The sequence below is a fragment of the Panulirus ornatus genome, chromosome 44 (genome assembly GCF_036320965.1).
Source record: "Panulirus ornatus isolate Po-2019 chromosome 44, ASM3632096v1, whole genome shotgun sequence".
Taxonomy (NCBI): Eukaryota; Metazoa; Arthropoda; class Malacostraca; order Decapoda; family Palinuridae; genus Panulirus; species Panulirus ornatus.
Window position 1 is genome coordinate 13,228,516 of NC_092267.1, and position 17,136 is coordinate 13,245,651.

General features: G+C 40.8%; 1 protein-coding gene and 1 long non-coding RNA gene across 4 annotated transcripts in view; one reads left to right on the forward strand and one right to left on the reverse strand.

Moving 5' to 3' along the window:
* The window catches only part of LOC139762753 (uncharacterized), a 471,178-nt gene that overhangs the window by 447,473 nt on the left and 6,569 nt on the right, over positions 1-17,136 (forward strand). The gene's annotated exons all lie outside the window — the stretch shown is intronic.
* Positions 1-17,136, reverse strand: part of LOC139762751 (uncharacterized) — a 173,211-nt gene that overhangs the window by 106,719 nt on the left and 49,356 nt on the right. Inside the window, 6 exon segments of the mRNA XM_071687858.1 lie at positions 1,153-1,328; positions 2,746-2,944; positions 9,689-9,830; positions 10,084-10,300; positions 10,302-10,324; positions 16,327-16,442. Coding sequence (XP_071543959.1) covers positions 1,153-1,328; positions 2,746-2,944; positions 9,689-9,830; positions 10,084-10,300; positions 10,302-10,324; positions 16,327-16,442 — 873 coding nt within the window.

Below are 17,136 nucleotides of genomic sequence, written 5' to 3' on the forward strand. Positions count from 1 at the left end.
TATAAGTGAGTGAGTGGGGTAGATGGTCAGCTGGCATTATTGGATCGTGCATTAACTGACAGGCATACTGAAGAGTGATCCTTGGATGTAACTGTGTTTAGAGGAGCAGTTGGTTGGAAGTCTGATAATTTCTTGATCAAGGCAAGAATGAAAGTTTGTAGGTGCTTCAAAGAAAAGAAGAAATTATATGGGCAGTAAGAGGATGGTAAAAGTGAAGAAGCTTGGAAGGGAATGGCAAAAGGTGAGAGAAAATGAAATTTTGGTAGTGGATGAAGAATGGGAGGTATTCAACAAAGAAGTACCTATATATATGAGAGAATTATTTTGTAAACATGGGTGAGATGTGGACAGGTGAGAAGAGGTAACAAATGGTGGGATGAGGAAGGCAAGTTGTTAGCAAAAGAGAGATGTATGGGCATTACCTGCAGGGAAGGAGTGTGAGTGATTGGGAGATGTACCAGAGGAAGTAGCAGAAGGTCAAGAAGAAAATGTGAGGACTGAAAAATGGCAAATGTTAGTTACAGTGAAAGTATCCTTTTAGTATTACATCTCTAACATGAAATATGCAATCATGTGTTGTGTTAATGAAAAATGCCTCAGGGGAGGTGAAAGAAAATGATTCCTTTTCATTTAGATAATGTGTGTCAATCAATCATGCACAGCAGGCTTTTGATACTGGTGCATGCCAAGTAAAGACCATTAAAAAATTTGGACTTCCTGTCCCTTCCAGTTCTCAGTGCATTCAGTAAGTGGTTGATAATGAAGAGGATGGATCCATTGGGTGATACCAGCGTGTGAACAAAATGAATATAAAAGGAATCACTACAAGATATTTGCTGGATATAGAAGAACAGGTAAGGTGGAATGGTAAATAAATGAGTGTGTGATCTCAGTACATAAGAACGTATGCATATATGCAAGGTACTAGTTCAAAAGAGGATCTGTAGAGGTCATACTTGCTTTCAGTTGGGAATATAGTTGTTAGCTAAAATTGCACAGAATTTGGGTCTTCTGCCTGTAGATACACAATGTTTGTCTAACTGCTCTGAAGAAGGGATATGCAGATGGGACTACTTTCTTTGAATCCAGAAAATGATACATGAGGCAAAGAACATTAAGAAGACACAACACTATAAACTTAGGTTTACTTACGTTAACCGAACCCCACAGCGTAAATCCACAGGCAAATTTGTGACAGCATAATCAAACTCTTCCAAGGTTGTCTGCCTGTGAGTGACAATATATCCTAGATAACCCAGATGCTTGGTTATGTCCCCAACACCAGAGAGAAATTCACGGGCAAAGGCAATCAAGATGCTTCTGCTTGCCTGTAATATATCGAGATCAGATGAAGTTTTCCTTTTCATTACAAGCATTATCCCTAAAAACATAATTCTCCAGTAAAAAAATACTCATGTGTACAAAGGAATACCAAAACAACAATCATTCCCTACCACCTTAAGTAAATGATGGATAAAAAAACAAACTACAAATCCATATAACATTAAAAATCTCATATTTGAAATTTAATAACCTATCTATCTACATATCACTATAACTCCATTTCCATTTTAACTGGGGTGGATTATGCACATACAGCCCCCCACAATTACAACACTCACATCCTCAACTAACTCCTGAGTCTTACAGTGAAATATGGAGTTCCAAACTTGTGAAGTACTTCTTATTTCAACTTTACACACAAAGCTGATTGGTCAAGTGAGGCCAATGACTCCATTCACAGCACCTGCATACAAAAATTGCTTCAATTGCTTCCAATCCCCAACCATGCCTCCAGCCTCTTCACCTGATATGTCCCTAGCCCTAATACTTTCTCTTATTTCATAAATCAATTTCTTCCAGTCTACCTCTCCTCCTTGTACCTTCTAATTTACTACTTTACATCTTTTTGACCAACTTGTTGTCAGCCATACATTCTACTTGATGCTGTAGTCCTAAAGGACTTTCATTCATACTTCTTTCTTAATGATTCCTTTAAAACACATAGCCTTCTCATATTTTCATTTTATCTATCCTCCTAAATCCAACAAGTATAGGTGTTACAGGACTCCACCCACTTGTGGTTACAACATAAGCAAAAACAATCACCTTTGACAATGCTGTATCACTAGGAATACAGTCTCGTCAAAGAGCTTGTCTCTCCAAAGGAGCCTGGATGTCCCTGTTACTGGAAGTAGCGTAGCCTTGAGCTGCAGGAACCTTTAGAAACATCGTGGGTAACACCAGGACTCTTTTACAGAAACTGCTCCCTTGGAAATCATAATTAAATAAATCCAACTATTCTATGTAAGTTATGCATCTTTACTGCTCTTATTTTTTACTTGTCCTGATCTACATAACCTTAGGTTTTACGTCTACACATTAACAGGATAAATAATCCTTCCTGCAAATTTCTAGCACCCTGGATGCTTAAAGAGGAACTTTGGGAGGTGTTGGGAAAACATGCTAATTTTCCCCATCAACTGGTATGTTCACTAAAAATATATTCACTGTTCATACATTCTTTCAGGAATGCATTACCTGTGTGTAACAAAGGAGAGAATCTAAAACAGTGAGATTGCTCTGAGTATCACACAAGTGATGTTGTAGACTGTTTGTTCTTTGAGATATAAGAATGCATCAAAAAAAAGTCACCTCAGCTGGTGCAATAATCAAAATCAGTTTTACACTTTCTCAGTTATGGCTACTTTAACATCATTATGAATATTACAAGAGTGATCATACTTTATACTCAGCCTCCTTGTTGAACAAGCAAGGATCATGGTCAATCAGACGTGAAGTTTTGGCACGATCCAGGAAGAACACCAGCAACAGGAACTTTTTTAACTGGAAGGTTTTGATTGACTCCTCATAACCAGAACGGTAGGAATGTGGCACTGATGGATGAGCATAATGAGCAGCTATGTCTGGATTATTCAGCAACCTATTTCAAAGAAATTGTTTTATATTAAACAGAGAACAACATGTTTTCAGGTAAAAAAAAATGTATCCTTTAAGCCTAACACAAACATTTCTAATGCTTTCATTTAAAAGACTGGCTAGATTTGACCAACACAAAATCATGATCAAGAAAAAAAGGGCAAATGAGAGTTGGGGTGAGAGAGTATCATTAAATTTTAGGGAGAATAAAAAGATGTTCTGGAAGGAGGTAAATAAAGTGCGTAAGACAAGGGAGCAAATGGGAACTTCAGTGAAGGGAGCAAATGGGGAGGTGATAACAAGTAGTGGTGATGTGAGAAGGAGATGGAGTGAGTATTTTGAAGGTTTGTTGAATGTGTTTGATGATAGAGTGGCAGATATAGGGTGTTTTGGTCGAGGTGGTGTGCAAAGTGAGAGGGTTAGGGAAAATGATTTGGTAAACAGAGAAGAGGTAGTAAAAGCTTTGCGGAAGATGAAAGCCGGCAAGGCAGCAGGTTTGGATGGTATTGCAGTGGAATTTATTAAAAAAGGGGGTGACTGTGTTGTTGACTGGTTGATAAGGTTATTTAATGTATGTATGACTCATGGTGAGGTGCCTGAGGATTGGCGGAATGCGTGCATAGTGCCATTGTACAAAGGCAAAGGGGATAAGAGTGAGTGCTCAAATTACAGAGGTATAAGTTTGTTGAGTATTCCTGGTAAATTATATGGGAGGATATTGATTGAGAGGGTGAAGACATGTACAGAGCATCAGATTGGGGAAGAGCAGTGTGGTTTCAGAAGTGGTAGAGGATGTGTGGATCAGGTGTTTGCTTTGAAGAATTATTATTTTTTTTATTATACTTTGTCGCTGTCTCCCGTGTTTGCGAGGTAGCGCAAGGAAACAGACGAAAGAAATGGCCCAACCCCCCCCATACACATGTATATACATACGTCCACACACGCAAATATACATACCTACACAGCTTTCCATGGTTTACCCCAGACGCTTCACATGCCTTGATTCAATCCACTGACAGCACGTCAACCCCGGTATACCACATCGATCCAATTCACTCTATTCCTTGCCCTCCTTTCACCCTCCTGCATGTTCAGGCCCCGATCACACAAAATCTTTTTCACTCCATCTTTCCACCTCCAATTTGGTCTCCCACTTCTCGTTCCCTCCACCTCCGACACATATATCCTCTTGGTCAATCTTTCCTCACTCATTCTCTCCATGTGCCCAAACCATTTCAAAACACCCTCTTCTGCTCTCTCAACCACGCTCTTTTTATTTCCACACATCTCTCTTACCCTTACGTTACTCACTCGATCAAACCACCTCACACCACACATTGTCCTCAAACATCTCATTTCCAGCACATCCATCCTCCTGCGCACAACTCTATCCATAGCCCACGCCTCGCAACCATACAACATTGTTGGAACCACTATTCCTTCAAACATACCCATTTTTGCTTTCCGAGATAATGTTCTCGACTTCCACACATTCTTCAAGGCCCCCAGAATTTTCGCCCCCTCCCCCACCCTATGATCCACTTCCGCTTCCATGGTTCCATCCGCTGCCAGATCCACTCCCAGATATCTAAAACACTTCACTTCCTCCAGTTTTTCTCCATTCAAACTCACCTCCCAATTGACTTGACCCTCAACCCTACTGTACCTAATAACCTTGCTCTTATTCACATTTACTCTTAACTTTCTTCTTTCACACACTTTACCAAACTCAGTCACCAGCTTCTGCAGTTTCTCACATGAATCAGCCACCAGCGCTGTATCATCAGCGAACAACAACTGACTCACTTCCCAAGCTCTCTCATCCCCAACAGACTTCATACTTGCCCCTCTTTCCAAAACTCTTGCATTTACCTCCCTAACAACCCCATCCATAAACAAATTAAACAACCATGGAGACATCACACACCCCTGCCGCAAACCTACATTCACTGAGAACCAATCACTTTCCTCTCTTCCTACACGTTCACATGCCTTACATCCTCGATAAAAACTTTTCACTGCTTCTAACAACTTTCCTCCCACACCATATATTCTTAATACCTTCCACAGAGCATCTCTATCAACTCTATCATATGCCTTCTCCAGATCCATAAATGCTACATACAAATCCATTTGCTTTTCTAAGTATTTCTCACATACATTCTTCAAAGCAAACACCTGATCCACACATCCTCTACCACTTCTGAAACCACACTGCTCTTCCCCAATCTGATGCTCTGTACATGCCTTCACCCTCTCAATCAATACCCTCCCATATAATTTACCAGGAATACTCAACAAACTTATACCTCTGTAAATTGAGCACTCACTCTTATCCCCTTTGCCTTTGTACAATGGCACTATGCACGCATTCCGCCAATCCTCAGGCACCTCACCATGAGTCATACATACATTAAATAACCTTACCAACCAGTCAACAATACAGTCACCCCCTTTTTTAATAAATTCCACTGCAATACCATCCAAACCTGCTGCCTTGCCGGCTTTCATCTTCCGCAAAGCTTTCACTACCTCTTCTCTGTTTACCAAATCATTTTCCCTAACCCTCTCACTTTGCACACCACCTCGACCAAAACACCCTATATCTGCCACTCTATCATCAAACACATTCAACAAACCTTCAAAATACTCACTCCATCTCCTTCTCACATCACCACTACTTGTTTTCACCTCCCCATTTGCGCCCTTCACTGAAGTTCCCATTTGCTCCCTTGTCTTACGCACTTTATTTACCTCCTTCCAGAACATCTTTTTATTCTCCCTAAAATTTAATGATACTCTCTCACCCCAACTTTCATTTGCCCTTTTTTTCACCTCTTGCACCTTTCTCTTGACCTCCTGTCTCTTTCTTTTATACATCTCCCACTCAATTGCATTTTTTCCCTGCAAAAATCGTCCAAATGCCTCTCTCTTCTCTTTCACTAATACTCTTACTTCTTCATCCCACCACTCACTACCCTTTCTAATCAACCCACCTCCCACTCTTCTCATGCCACAAGCATCTTTTGCGCAATCCATCACTGATTCCCTAAATACATCCCATTCCTCCCCCGCTCCCCTTACTTCCATTGTTCTCACCTTTTTCCATTCTGTACTCAGTCTCTCCTGGTACTTCCTCACACAGGTCTCCTTCCCAAGCTCACTTACTCTCACCACCCTCTTCACCCCAACATTCACTCTTCTTTTCTGAAAACCCATACAAATCTTCACCTTAGCCTCCACAAGATAATGATCAGACATCCCTCCAGTTGCACCTCTCAGCACATTAACATCCAAAAGTCTCTCTTTCGCACGCCTGTCAATTAACACGTAATCCAATGCTTTGAAGAATGTATGTGAGAAATACTTAGAAAAGCAAATGGATTTGTATGTAGCATTTATGGATCTGGAGAAGGCATATGATAGAGTTGATAGAGATGCTCTGTGGAAGGTATTAAGAATATATGGTGTGGGAGGAAAGTTGTTAGAAGCAGTGAAAAGTTTTTATCGAGGATGTAAGGCATGTGAACGTGTAGGAAGAGAGGAAAGTGATTGGTTCTCAGTGAATGTAGGTTTGCGGCAGGGGTGTGTGATGTCTCCATGGTTGTTTAATTTGTTTATGGATGGGGTTGTTAGGGAGGTGAATGCAAGAGTTTTGGAAAGAGGGGCAAGTATGAAGTCTGTTGTGGATGAGAGAGCTTGGGAAGTGAGTCAGTTGTTGTTCGCTGATGATACAGCGCTGGTGGCTGATTCATGTGAGAAACTGCAGAAGCTGGTGACTGAGTTTGGTAAAGTGTGTGAAAGAAGAAAGTTAAGAGTAAATGTGAATAAGAGCAAGGTTATTAGGTACAGTAGGGTTGAGGGTCAAGTCAATTGGGAGGTGAGTTTGAATGGAGAAAAACTGGAGGAAGTGAAGTGTTTTAGATATCTGGGAGTGGATCTGGCAGCGGATGGAACCATGGAAGCGGAAGTGAATCATAGGGTGGGGGAGGGGGCGAAAATTCTGGGGGCCTTGAAGAATGTGTGGAAGTCGAGAACATTATCTCGGAAAGCAAAAATGGGTATGTTTGAAGGAATAGTGGTTCCAACAATGTTGTATGGTTGCGAGGCGTGGGCTATGGATAGAGTTGTGCGCAGGAGGATGGATGTGCTGGAAATGAGATGTTTGAGGGCATTATGTGGTGTGAGGTGGTTTGACCGTGTAAGTAACGTAAGGGTAAGAGAGGTGTGGAAATAAAAAGAGCGTGGTTGAGAGAGCAGAAGAGGGTGTTTTGAAATGGTTCGGGCACATGGAGAGAATGAGTGAGGAAAGATTGACCAAGAGAATATATGTGTCGGAGGTGGAGGGAACGAGGAGAAGAGGGAGACCAAATTGGAGGTGGAAAGATGGAGTGAAAAAGATTTTGTGTGATCGGGGCCTGAACATGCAGGAGGGTGAAAGGAGGACAAGGAATAGAGTGAATTGGAGCGATGTGGTATACCGGGGTTGACGTGCTGTCAGTGGATTGAATCAAGGCATGTGAAGCGTCTGGGGTAAACCATGGAAAGCTGTGTAGGTATGTATATTTGCGTGTGTGGACGTATGTATATACATGTGTATGGGGGTGGGTTGGGCCATTTCTTTCATCTGTTTCCTTGCGCTACCTCGCAAACGCGGGAGACAGCGACAAAAAAAAAAAAAAAAAAAAAAAAAAAATCATGATCAAGAAATACATATCCAATTAGATACCTATTTTTTTATGCCTCACTGCTTTTATATTGCAAGTGACAAGCAAGAAAGAATATTAACCATGTATCTGTTGTATGTTAAAAAGGGCATCTAAGATAGAGGAGATAAGAGATGGAAAATCCTTCTCTCCAGCATTACTACTTTCCAAAAGCAGGAACAGTAGAAGGAGCTGAGAAATTATTTTTCCTCTAAGGCTCAGTCATCTATTCCTCATGCTACCTTGCTAAGGTGGGAAACAGCAAACAGGTATAAATGTTTTTCCCACCTTAGCATGACAGCATCAAGAACAGTGGTCTTGTATACAACTGCTCTATAGCTGTCAAGAATAATGTACTAAAACTAGAGCTTACCATCCAAAGCTAAGCTCCATATATTATTTCATGGTTTATTTTAACCGCTTCTCATGCCTTAGTCAACCCAAAGAGAGCAATCACCCCCACATATCATGCCAATTCAGTTCTTTCTATCCCTTCCACACCTCTCATCCTCTTGAATGTTAAGGTCTTGATACCCCAAGGCCTCCTTCACTCCATTCTTCCATCTTTTCTTGGTTTCTTCTCAAAGTTCCCCCTTTGGCCCACATTCATGTCTTTTCTTAAATTAATTTTTCTTAGCTTATCCTCTCGTGTCCAAACCATTTCAACACTCCCTGATCAGTTCTCTAAAGTGGTCTTTTTGTAGGTTAACTGAGATGGCATGGGCAACAGAGGCCCTAATCAAGGCCATGTCATTTACGCTATCTATATATATATATATATACATGTGTCCCAACCTGAGGCAGGTACCCATTGTATACACCAACCCTTAAGGGTGGATGAACAGCTGGGTTGACTATGGACCAATTACCACAATCAGGGTTTGAACCTATGCTCCTGACCCTGGGTGGCCTGTAAGTGCATCACAGTCAGGAATGCTAACTACTACACCAATTACAACTGCAACCACATTTCACTCTAACAGGGTCATTCAGTACACAATCAACCTACCTAACACTACATAACATCTTAAGGCATATAATTTCCAATGTGACCATCCTCTTCCATTTTTCTGCATTCACAGCCAGGATCACATCTGTAAAACACTGGTGGGATTACAATAACTTAAACATGCCCATCTTTGCCCTAAGAAGCAATGACCTCTCATTCCAAATGCACTTCAAATCACCCAAGACATTAGCTAACCTCTCCCACCCTATGACTCACTTCCACCCAGAAGGCTCCCTCTGCTGCCATGTCCACCCCTAGGCACATGAACCTCTTTTTCCTCAGCATCCCCACCATTCGTATCCACACTTTTACTGTTTTGTCACCCTCCCCCACCTTTGCTATTCATCCTTATCTTACTCTTGTTCATATTAACTCTCAACTACCTCTTTTTAAACACTCTCCCATATTCATATACCAGCTCCTAAAGTTTCATCCTGAGTTGCCAGCAGAGCCATGTCATCTGCAAATAGCAAGTGACTTAATCCCAGGCTTGCCAACCCTACTATATTACAGACCTATCTTTTGCTTTAAGACCCTTATATTTACAACCATCACCACCTAAACCATGTAAACATTACACAGCTATGGTGGCATCCTGTACTGTTGGTGCAGATCCACTTTCCCTTGGAACCACTCATCCTTCTCCTTTCCTACCCAAACAGACACCTTACTCACTCGGTTAAAACTCACTGCATTCAGGAACTTTCCTCCACCAGCATACAGGGAACATAATGTAGCATTCTCTACCCTATCCCCATGGATGAAAAAAAGTATGTATATTCCTTATTCTTTTTAAACCTAGTCCACCTAATTGCAATTCAGAATATCTTATATCCCATGTGCATGGGGCAGATTATATACAGAGAGTTGTGTCAAAGGTACTAATAATAAACAACTTATGCTTCAGTCTGACTGTGTCTATGATGAGGTTCTCCAGACTTGCACTAAATCCATATGGTTAAATTCTGACAATGAGGAATAGAAGATATTCTCTAAAGGTCATGCTTGTTTCACATACAACAATAATATTTACCTGGTGATTAAGAAGTGCGTGATGCCAGTTATGTCACTGTTACTAGTGAGGTGAAGCAATTCACCATACACTGTTTCAAGCCCAATACGTAGCCACAATGGATTGTAACAAAGCACTAAATGGAGCATCACCTGCTTTAAACCTGAAAAATAAATCTTGATTTCACATATATTGATCATATTCCTTAAAAGCAATTAAAAATATTACAAAAAACTTCAAGCATTCCTTCTCTTAATATTCTATGCAGGTTGAATAAAATCCTATTGCCCTGGCAGTAGCCCATAGTAAATTCCTAAGGCTTCCTGACAAGTAGCATAATCAAACTATTCTGTATCTTCCAAATATCAATGGATTTCCCTTCTTAATCTTGTGTATAAATAAAAAATAAACCTTACCAACATCAACATGTGTCATTCTGTCTTTACGAATGACCAAATGCTTTTTATCTATAGCTTTTTCAAGCTTCACTACAACTTCAATCATTTTTGGACTCTGGTAGAAACGACAAGCCTTTCTTCTTAAACAATTCAACCTCCGTCTTGCAGTGTAGGCCCTCAAGGACATAATTTCTTTGGTAGGGGCCACTGGAATGCACTTGCTCCTTGTAGCTTCAGGTCCAAAGCTTGCCCATATCAACTGTAAGTATGAGATAATACTAAATCATGGTGTATTTAAGAACAATGAAGCAATACTACACAGAATGAAAACCATAGATACTTCATTAACTCAACTTTGTCCATTCATTCTCCAAAACTTAGACACTGGCTTCTTCAGTTTTTCAATCAAATATGCTACCAGCACAATGTCATCAGCATACAGCAACTGACTCACCTCTAGGTCCCCTCACCTTCAACAGACTGCAAACACAACCCTCTTTCCAAGACTCTTACATATCCCTCCCTCCAAACCTCATCCATATATAGATTAAACAGCCCTAGTAAAACATCACACACCCCTGTTGCAAACTCATTTTCACCTGGAACCACTCAACCTCCATTCTTCCTTCTTGAGCACATACCTTATTCTCTTGACAGAAACTCCTCACTGCTTCCAGTAGGTTTTCTCCTATGCCATATACTTGTAACACATTCCAAAAAGCATCTCAATCAACTTTATCATATGCTTTCTCCAGATCTATTTATTCATTATTACCCCAAACTCAATTTCTTGAAACAGCCCTGGTGTTACCAAGGAACTTTCTAAAGGCTCCTGCAGCCCAAGGCTGCACTACCTCTAGTAACACGGAAATGTAGAATCTTTTGGAGTGACAAGTTCTTTGATGAGACAGTACTCCTAATGATAGTCTTGCCCATTAGTGCATTTATATTCGTGGTGTAACTTTGTGCAGGTGGTGTCCAGTACCCCCTCTCCAGATCTATTAATGCCACATACAAATCCTTCTATTGACTTTTGTGTAAATAAATTAAACATTTCCTTTTTCCATAGCCAGAGGTTGAACCATTATGTGACATTCATTTTTTTCTTTTCATTTCAAGCTAGAAGTTTCAGTTTTCTAAATTGTTTCTTACATTTTTCATATGTATATATATGTATGTGTGTGTGTGTATATGTGCGTGTGTGTGTGTGTATGTGTGTGTATGTGTATATATATATATATATGTATATTATCCCTGGGGATAGGGGTGAAAGAATACTTCCCACGCATTCCTCGCGTGTCGTAGAAAGCGACTAGACGGGACGGGAGCGGGGGGCCAGAAATCCTCCCCTCCTTGTATTTTTTTAACTTTCTAAAATGGGAAACAGAAGAAGGAGTCACGCGGGGAGTGCTCATACTCCTCGAAGGCTCAGATTGGGGTGCCTAAATGTGTGTGGATGTAACCAAGATGTGAAAAAAGGAGAGATAGGTAGTATGTTTGAGGAAAGGAACCTGGATGTTTTGGCTCTGAGTGAAACGAAGCTCAAGGGTGAAGGGGAAGAGTGGTTTGGGAATGTCTTGGGAGTAAAGTCAGGGGTTAGTGAGAGGACAAGAGCAAGGGAGGAGTAGCAGTACTCCTGAAACAGGAGTTGTGGGAGTACATGATAGAATGTAAGAAAGTAAATTCTCGATTAATATGGGTAAAACTGAAAGTTGATGGAGAGAGATGGGTGATTATTGGTGCATATGCACCTGGGCATGAGAAGAAAGATCATGAGAGGCAAGTGTTTTGGGAGCAGCTGAATGAGTGTGTTAGTGGTTTTGATGCACGAGACCGGGTTATAGTGATGGGTGATTTGAATGCAAAGGTGAGTAATGTGGCAGTTGAGGGAATAATTGGTATACATGGGGTGTTCAGTGTTGTAAATGGAAATGGTGAAGAGCTTGTAGATTTATGTGCTGAAAAAGGACTGATGATTGGGAATACCTGGTTTAAAAAGCGAGATATACATAAGTATACTTATGTAAGTAGGAGAGATGGCCAGAGAGCGTTATTGGATTACGTGTTAATTGACAGGCGCGCGAAAGAGAGACTTTTGGATGTTAAGGTGCTGAGAGGTGCAACTGGAGGGATGTCTGATCATTATCTTGTGGAGGCTAAGGTGAAGATTTGTATGGGTTTTCAGAAAAAAAGAGTGAATGTTGGGGTGAAGAGGGTGGTGAGAGTAAGTGAGCTTGGGAAGGAGACTTGTGTGAGAAAGTACCAAGAGAGACTGAGTACAGAATGGAAAAAGATGAGAACAATGGAAGTAAGGGGAGTGGGGGAGGAATGGGATGTATTTAGGGAATCAGTGATGGATTGCACAAAAGATGCTTGTGGCATGAGAAGAGTGGGAGGTGGGTTGATTAGAAAGGGTAGTGAGTGGTGGGATGAAGAAGTAAGAGTATTAGTGAAAGAGAAGAGAGAGGCATTTGGACGATTTTTGCAGGGAAAAAATGCAGTTGAGTGGGAGACGTATAAAAGAAAGAGACAGGAGGTCAAGAGAAAGGTGCAAGAGGTGAAAAAAAGGGCAAATGAGAGTTGGGGTGAGAGAGTATCATTAAATTTTAGGGAGAATAAAAAGATGTTCTGGAAGGAGGTAAATAAAGTGCGTAAGACAAGGGAGCAAATGGGAACTTCAGTGAAGGGCGCAAATGGGGAGGTGATAACAAGTAGTGGTGATGTGAGAAGGAGATGGAGTGAGTATTTTGAAGGTTTGTTGAATGTGTTTGATGATAGAGTGGCAGATATAGGGTGTTTTGGTCGAGGTGGTGTGCAAAGTGAGAGGGTTAGGGAAAATGATTTGGTAAACAGAGAAGAGGTAGTAAAAGCTTTGCGGAAGATGAAAGCCGGCAAGGCAGCAGGTTTGGATGGTATTGCTGTGGAATTTATTAAAAAAGGGGGTGACTGTATTGTTGACTGGTTGGTAAGGTTATTTAATGTATGTATGACTCACGGTGAGGTGCCTGAGGATTGGCGGAATGCGTGCATAGTGCCATTGTACAAAGGCAAAGGGGATAAGAGTGAGTGCTCAAATTACAGAGGTATGAGTTTGTTGAGTATTCCTGGTAAATCATATGAGGGGGTATTGATTGAGAGGGTGAAAGCATGTACAAAGCATCAGATTGGGGAAGAGCAGTGTGGTTTCAGAAGTGGTAGAGGATGTGTGGATCAGGTGTTTGCTTTGAAGAATGTATGTGAGAAATACTTAGAAAAGCAAATGGATTTGTATGTAGCATTTATGGATCTGGAGAAGGCATATGATAGAGTTGATAGAGATGCTCTGTGGAAGGTATTAAGAATATATGGTGTGGGAGGCAAGTTGTTAGAAGCAGTGAAAAGTTTTTATTGAGGATGTAAGGCATGTGTACGTGTAGGAAGAGAGGAAAGTGATTGGTTCTCAGTGAATGTAGGTTTGCGGCAGGGGTGTGTGATGTCTCCATGGTTGTTTAATTTGTTAATGGATGGGGTTGTTAGGGAGGTGAATACAAGAGTTTTGGAAAGAGGGGCAAGTATGAAGTCTGTTGGGGATGAGAGAGCTTGGGAAGTGAGTCAGTTGTTGTTCGCTGATGATACAGCGCTGGTGGCTGATTCATGTGAGAAACTGCAGAAGCTGGTGACTGAGTTTGGTAAAGTGTGTGAAAGAAGAAAGTTAAGAGTAAATGTGAATAAGAGCAAGGTTATTAGGTACAGTAGGGTTGAGGGTCAAGTCAATTGGGAGGTGAGTTTGAATGGAGAAAAACTGGAGGAAGTGAAGTGTTTTAGATATCTGGGAGTGGATCTGGCAGTGGATGGAACCATGGAAGCGGAAGTGGATCATAGGGTGGGGGAGGGGGCAAAAATTCTGGGAGCCTTGAAGAATGTGTGGAAGTCGAGAACATTATCTCGGAAAGCAAAAATGAGTATGTTTGAAGGAATAGTGGTTCCAACAATGTTGTATGGTTGCGAGGCATGGGCTATGGATAGAGTTGTGAGCAGGAGGATGGATGTGCTGGAAATGAGATGTTTGAGGACAATGTGTGGTGTGAGGCGGTTTGATCGAGTAAGTAACGTAAGGGTAAGAGAGATGTGTGGAAATAAAAAGAGCATGGTTGAGAGAGCAGAAGAGGGTGTTTTGAAATGGTTTGGGCACATGGAGAGAATGAGTGAGGAAAGATTGACCAAGAGGATATATGTGTCGGAGGTGGAGGGAACGAGGAGAAGAGGGAGACCAAATTGGAGGTGGAAAGATGGAGTGAAAAAGATTTTGTGTGATCGGGGCCTGAACATGCAGGAGGGTGAAAGGAGGGCAAGGAATAGAGTGAATTGGAGCGATGTGGTATACCGAGGTTGACATGCTGTCAGTGGATTGAATCGGGGCATGTGAAGTGTCTGGGGTGAACCATGGAAAGCTGTGTAGGTATGTATATTTTGCGTGTGTGGACGTGTGTATATACATGTGTATGGGGGTGGGTTGGGCCATTTCTTTCGTCTGTTTCCTTGCGCTACCTCGCAAACGCGGGAGACAGCGACAAAAAAAAAAAAAATCCTTCTCTTTCTGAAAAGGTGTTTCAGATTCTTTGAAGCAAACACCTGATCCACACATCCTCTACCACTCTTAAAGCCAAACTGTTCCACCCATCTAATGTTAGGTGCATGCCACCAACCTCTCAATCACCACTCTCCCATACAACTTACCAGATGCACTCATGGCACCAAACAGGCATTCTGCCAATCCTAAGGAACCTCATCTTGAGCCATACATACAGTGAAAATCCTAACTTTCCAATCTACAACAACGTCACTCACTTTCTTAAGAAATTCAACTACAATCCCATCCACTCCAGCTGCTGCATCACACTTCATCCAATGTTAAAGCTTTCACCTCCTGTTTTCTTTCCACTAAACCACCTACCATCATCTGATACTTTTAACATTCCTTTAAAATACTACCATTTCACCACTTCTTTGCTTGTTTCCACTTCCCTATCTGTTCTCTTGACTGATGCCCCAACTTTTCTTGTTCTCCTCTCTCTATTCAACCCCTTTCTAAACATTTTCTTTTTCTCCCTGAAATTTACTTACACTCTCTTTCCATCTCTCATTTCACATTTTTCATTGCCCCTGCACCTTCCTCTTGACCTCATGTACATCTCCCCATCAGATGGCAAAACAAGAGTACAATCTCATCCAAGAATTCACTTCAAAAGAATTCATCTTGTCCCTTCAGAGTGTAGTGCAACCTTGAAGCTGTAGGAGCCCCCAGAGAAGGGATCCTCAGGTTTTATCATAATAATTAGTAATACTGTGCAGGAGAAGGGATGGGTTAGTTGAAGCCATCTATGACGTGTGAGATCTGTCAATTATGTGGAAGCATAGTGTTCGAGTCAGTTGCTATAAGAGTGGGATATCCTTAAAACCTGTTCCTTCATACCAGATGACCATACTGAAATCTGTTGGTGTATGTCAACGGACATGCCGTCAATAAGCTGAACCAGGGCACATGTGGATGTGGATGTTAGGTTCTGGTTTCAGAACATTAACTATGACAGATCAGATATGTACAAATGAGGCCAATGACTAAGAGACTGCTCATCCAGCACCATTACAGAATCAGTATTAACAGACGTTTGCACTTTCATTTCAGCAAGACAGAAAAACAATTCATTCAGTTATCTTTTCATGAACACTAAGTACTTGGGTCACCAAGTACGAAGAAACAAGGTGTAGGCAGGCTGAACCACACTACTCAGAGGCAGTCACTTATTTAGGAACTCAGGCTTCAGTTAAATGTCTTTCATCTGCTGATACTATTAAGTCAGCACAACTACGTCTTAAGCTTATTGTTCAGTAATAAAATAAATACTGTAAGCATTAAAAATGCAGTACTAAATCAAAAAACAAACTATGTAAAGTTTATATTTCCATGTGTGGCAAGGTGGCGATGGGAATGAATAAAGGCAGACAGTGTGAATTGTGTGCATGGGTATATAAGTATATGTCTGTGTGTGTATATATATGTGTACATTGAGATGTATAGGTATGTATATTTGCGTGTGTGGATGTGTATGTATATACATGTGTATGGGGGTGGGTTGGGCCATTTCTTTCGTCTGTTTCCTTGCGCTACCTCGCAAACGCAGGAGACAGCGACAAAGCAAAACAAACAAACAAACATTTTCTAATATTATCAAAAGTCCTCCTTGAAACTAAAAAAGTCTGGAAACAGTCTTAAAATCTTACCTTTCTGAACCTTAGATGCAACATCCTCATCCTCTGGTGGTGTTAAAATAAAATTCAGCCACTTAGTAATTCCACGGATCTGTTTTTCTATCCACCTGTCATCATAGTACATGTTCCTGTCAAATCAAGGAAACAATTTGAGAATCCTATTTTCTCTCTACCTTTAAGTTTTACACATAACATCTTACAATACCTCATACTTTAATTCTTCATGCAATCCCTAAAATTCAATTTGCTCTTGACAATATGACCTTCAATTAAATCTCTCTAAAAAACATCCTTTCAAATTCTTTACCACAGTACCATCCACAATGCTTAGTCTTGTAATAAATAATAGGCTTTTATACTCTCACAAACCAAACCAAATACTTTCAACCATTTTACACATATCAAATGACATCTGATACAGCCTTTCTAATACAATGTAGGGTGCAGGGTAGCCACAAAGAACCTCTTCTTAAATGCCTATGTCAGGAAATTTAACATCCCAATATTTCTCTAAATTACTCCCATTAATTCAACATAAATTTTGATTTGTCCTCAAATATCAGGTCATTCTTTACCAATTTTCCATCTTCATATCCCATAAATTCTTTAGCCAATACTTCTCTCCATTCAAAGATAATGATCTTTTGCAGAACTTATCATTCACTAACTGCAATAGATGTTGTCACCATCTGCAGCAAATTCAGAAGACACAAGAAAATGTTAACCCTTGAGCAGCAGCAGTAATATGAAAAAATCTATATCACAATATTAAAAGACAGTAACATCTTTATTTCATTTTATGCTTATTCACCATTTCCTACG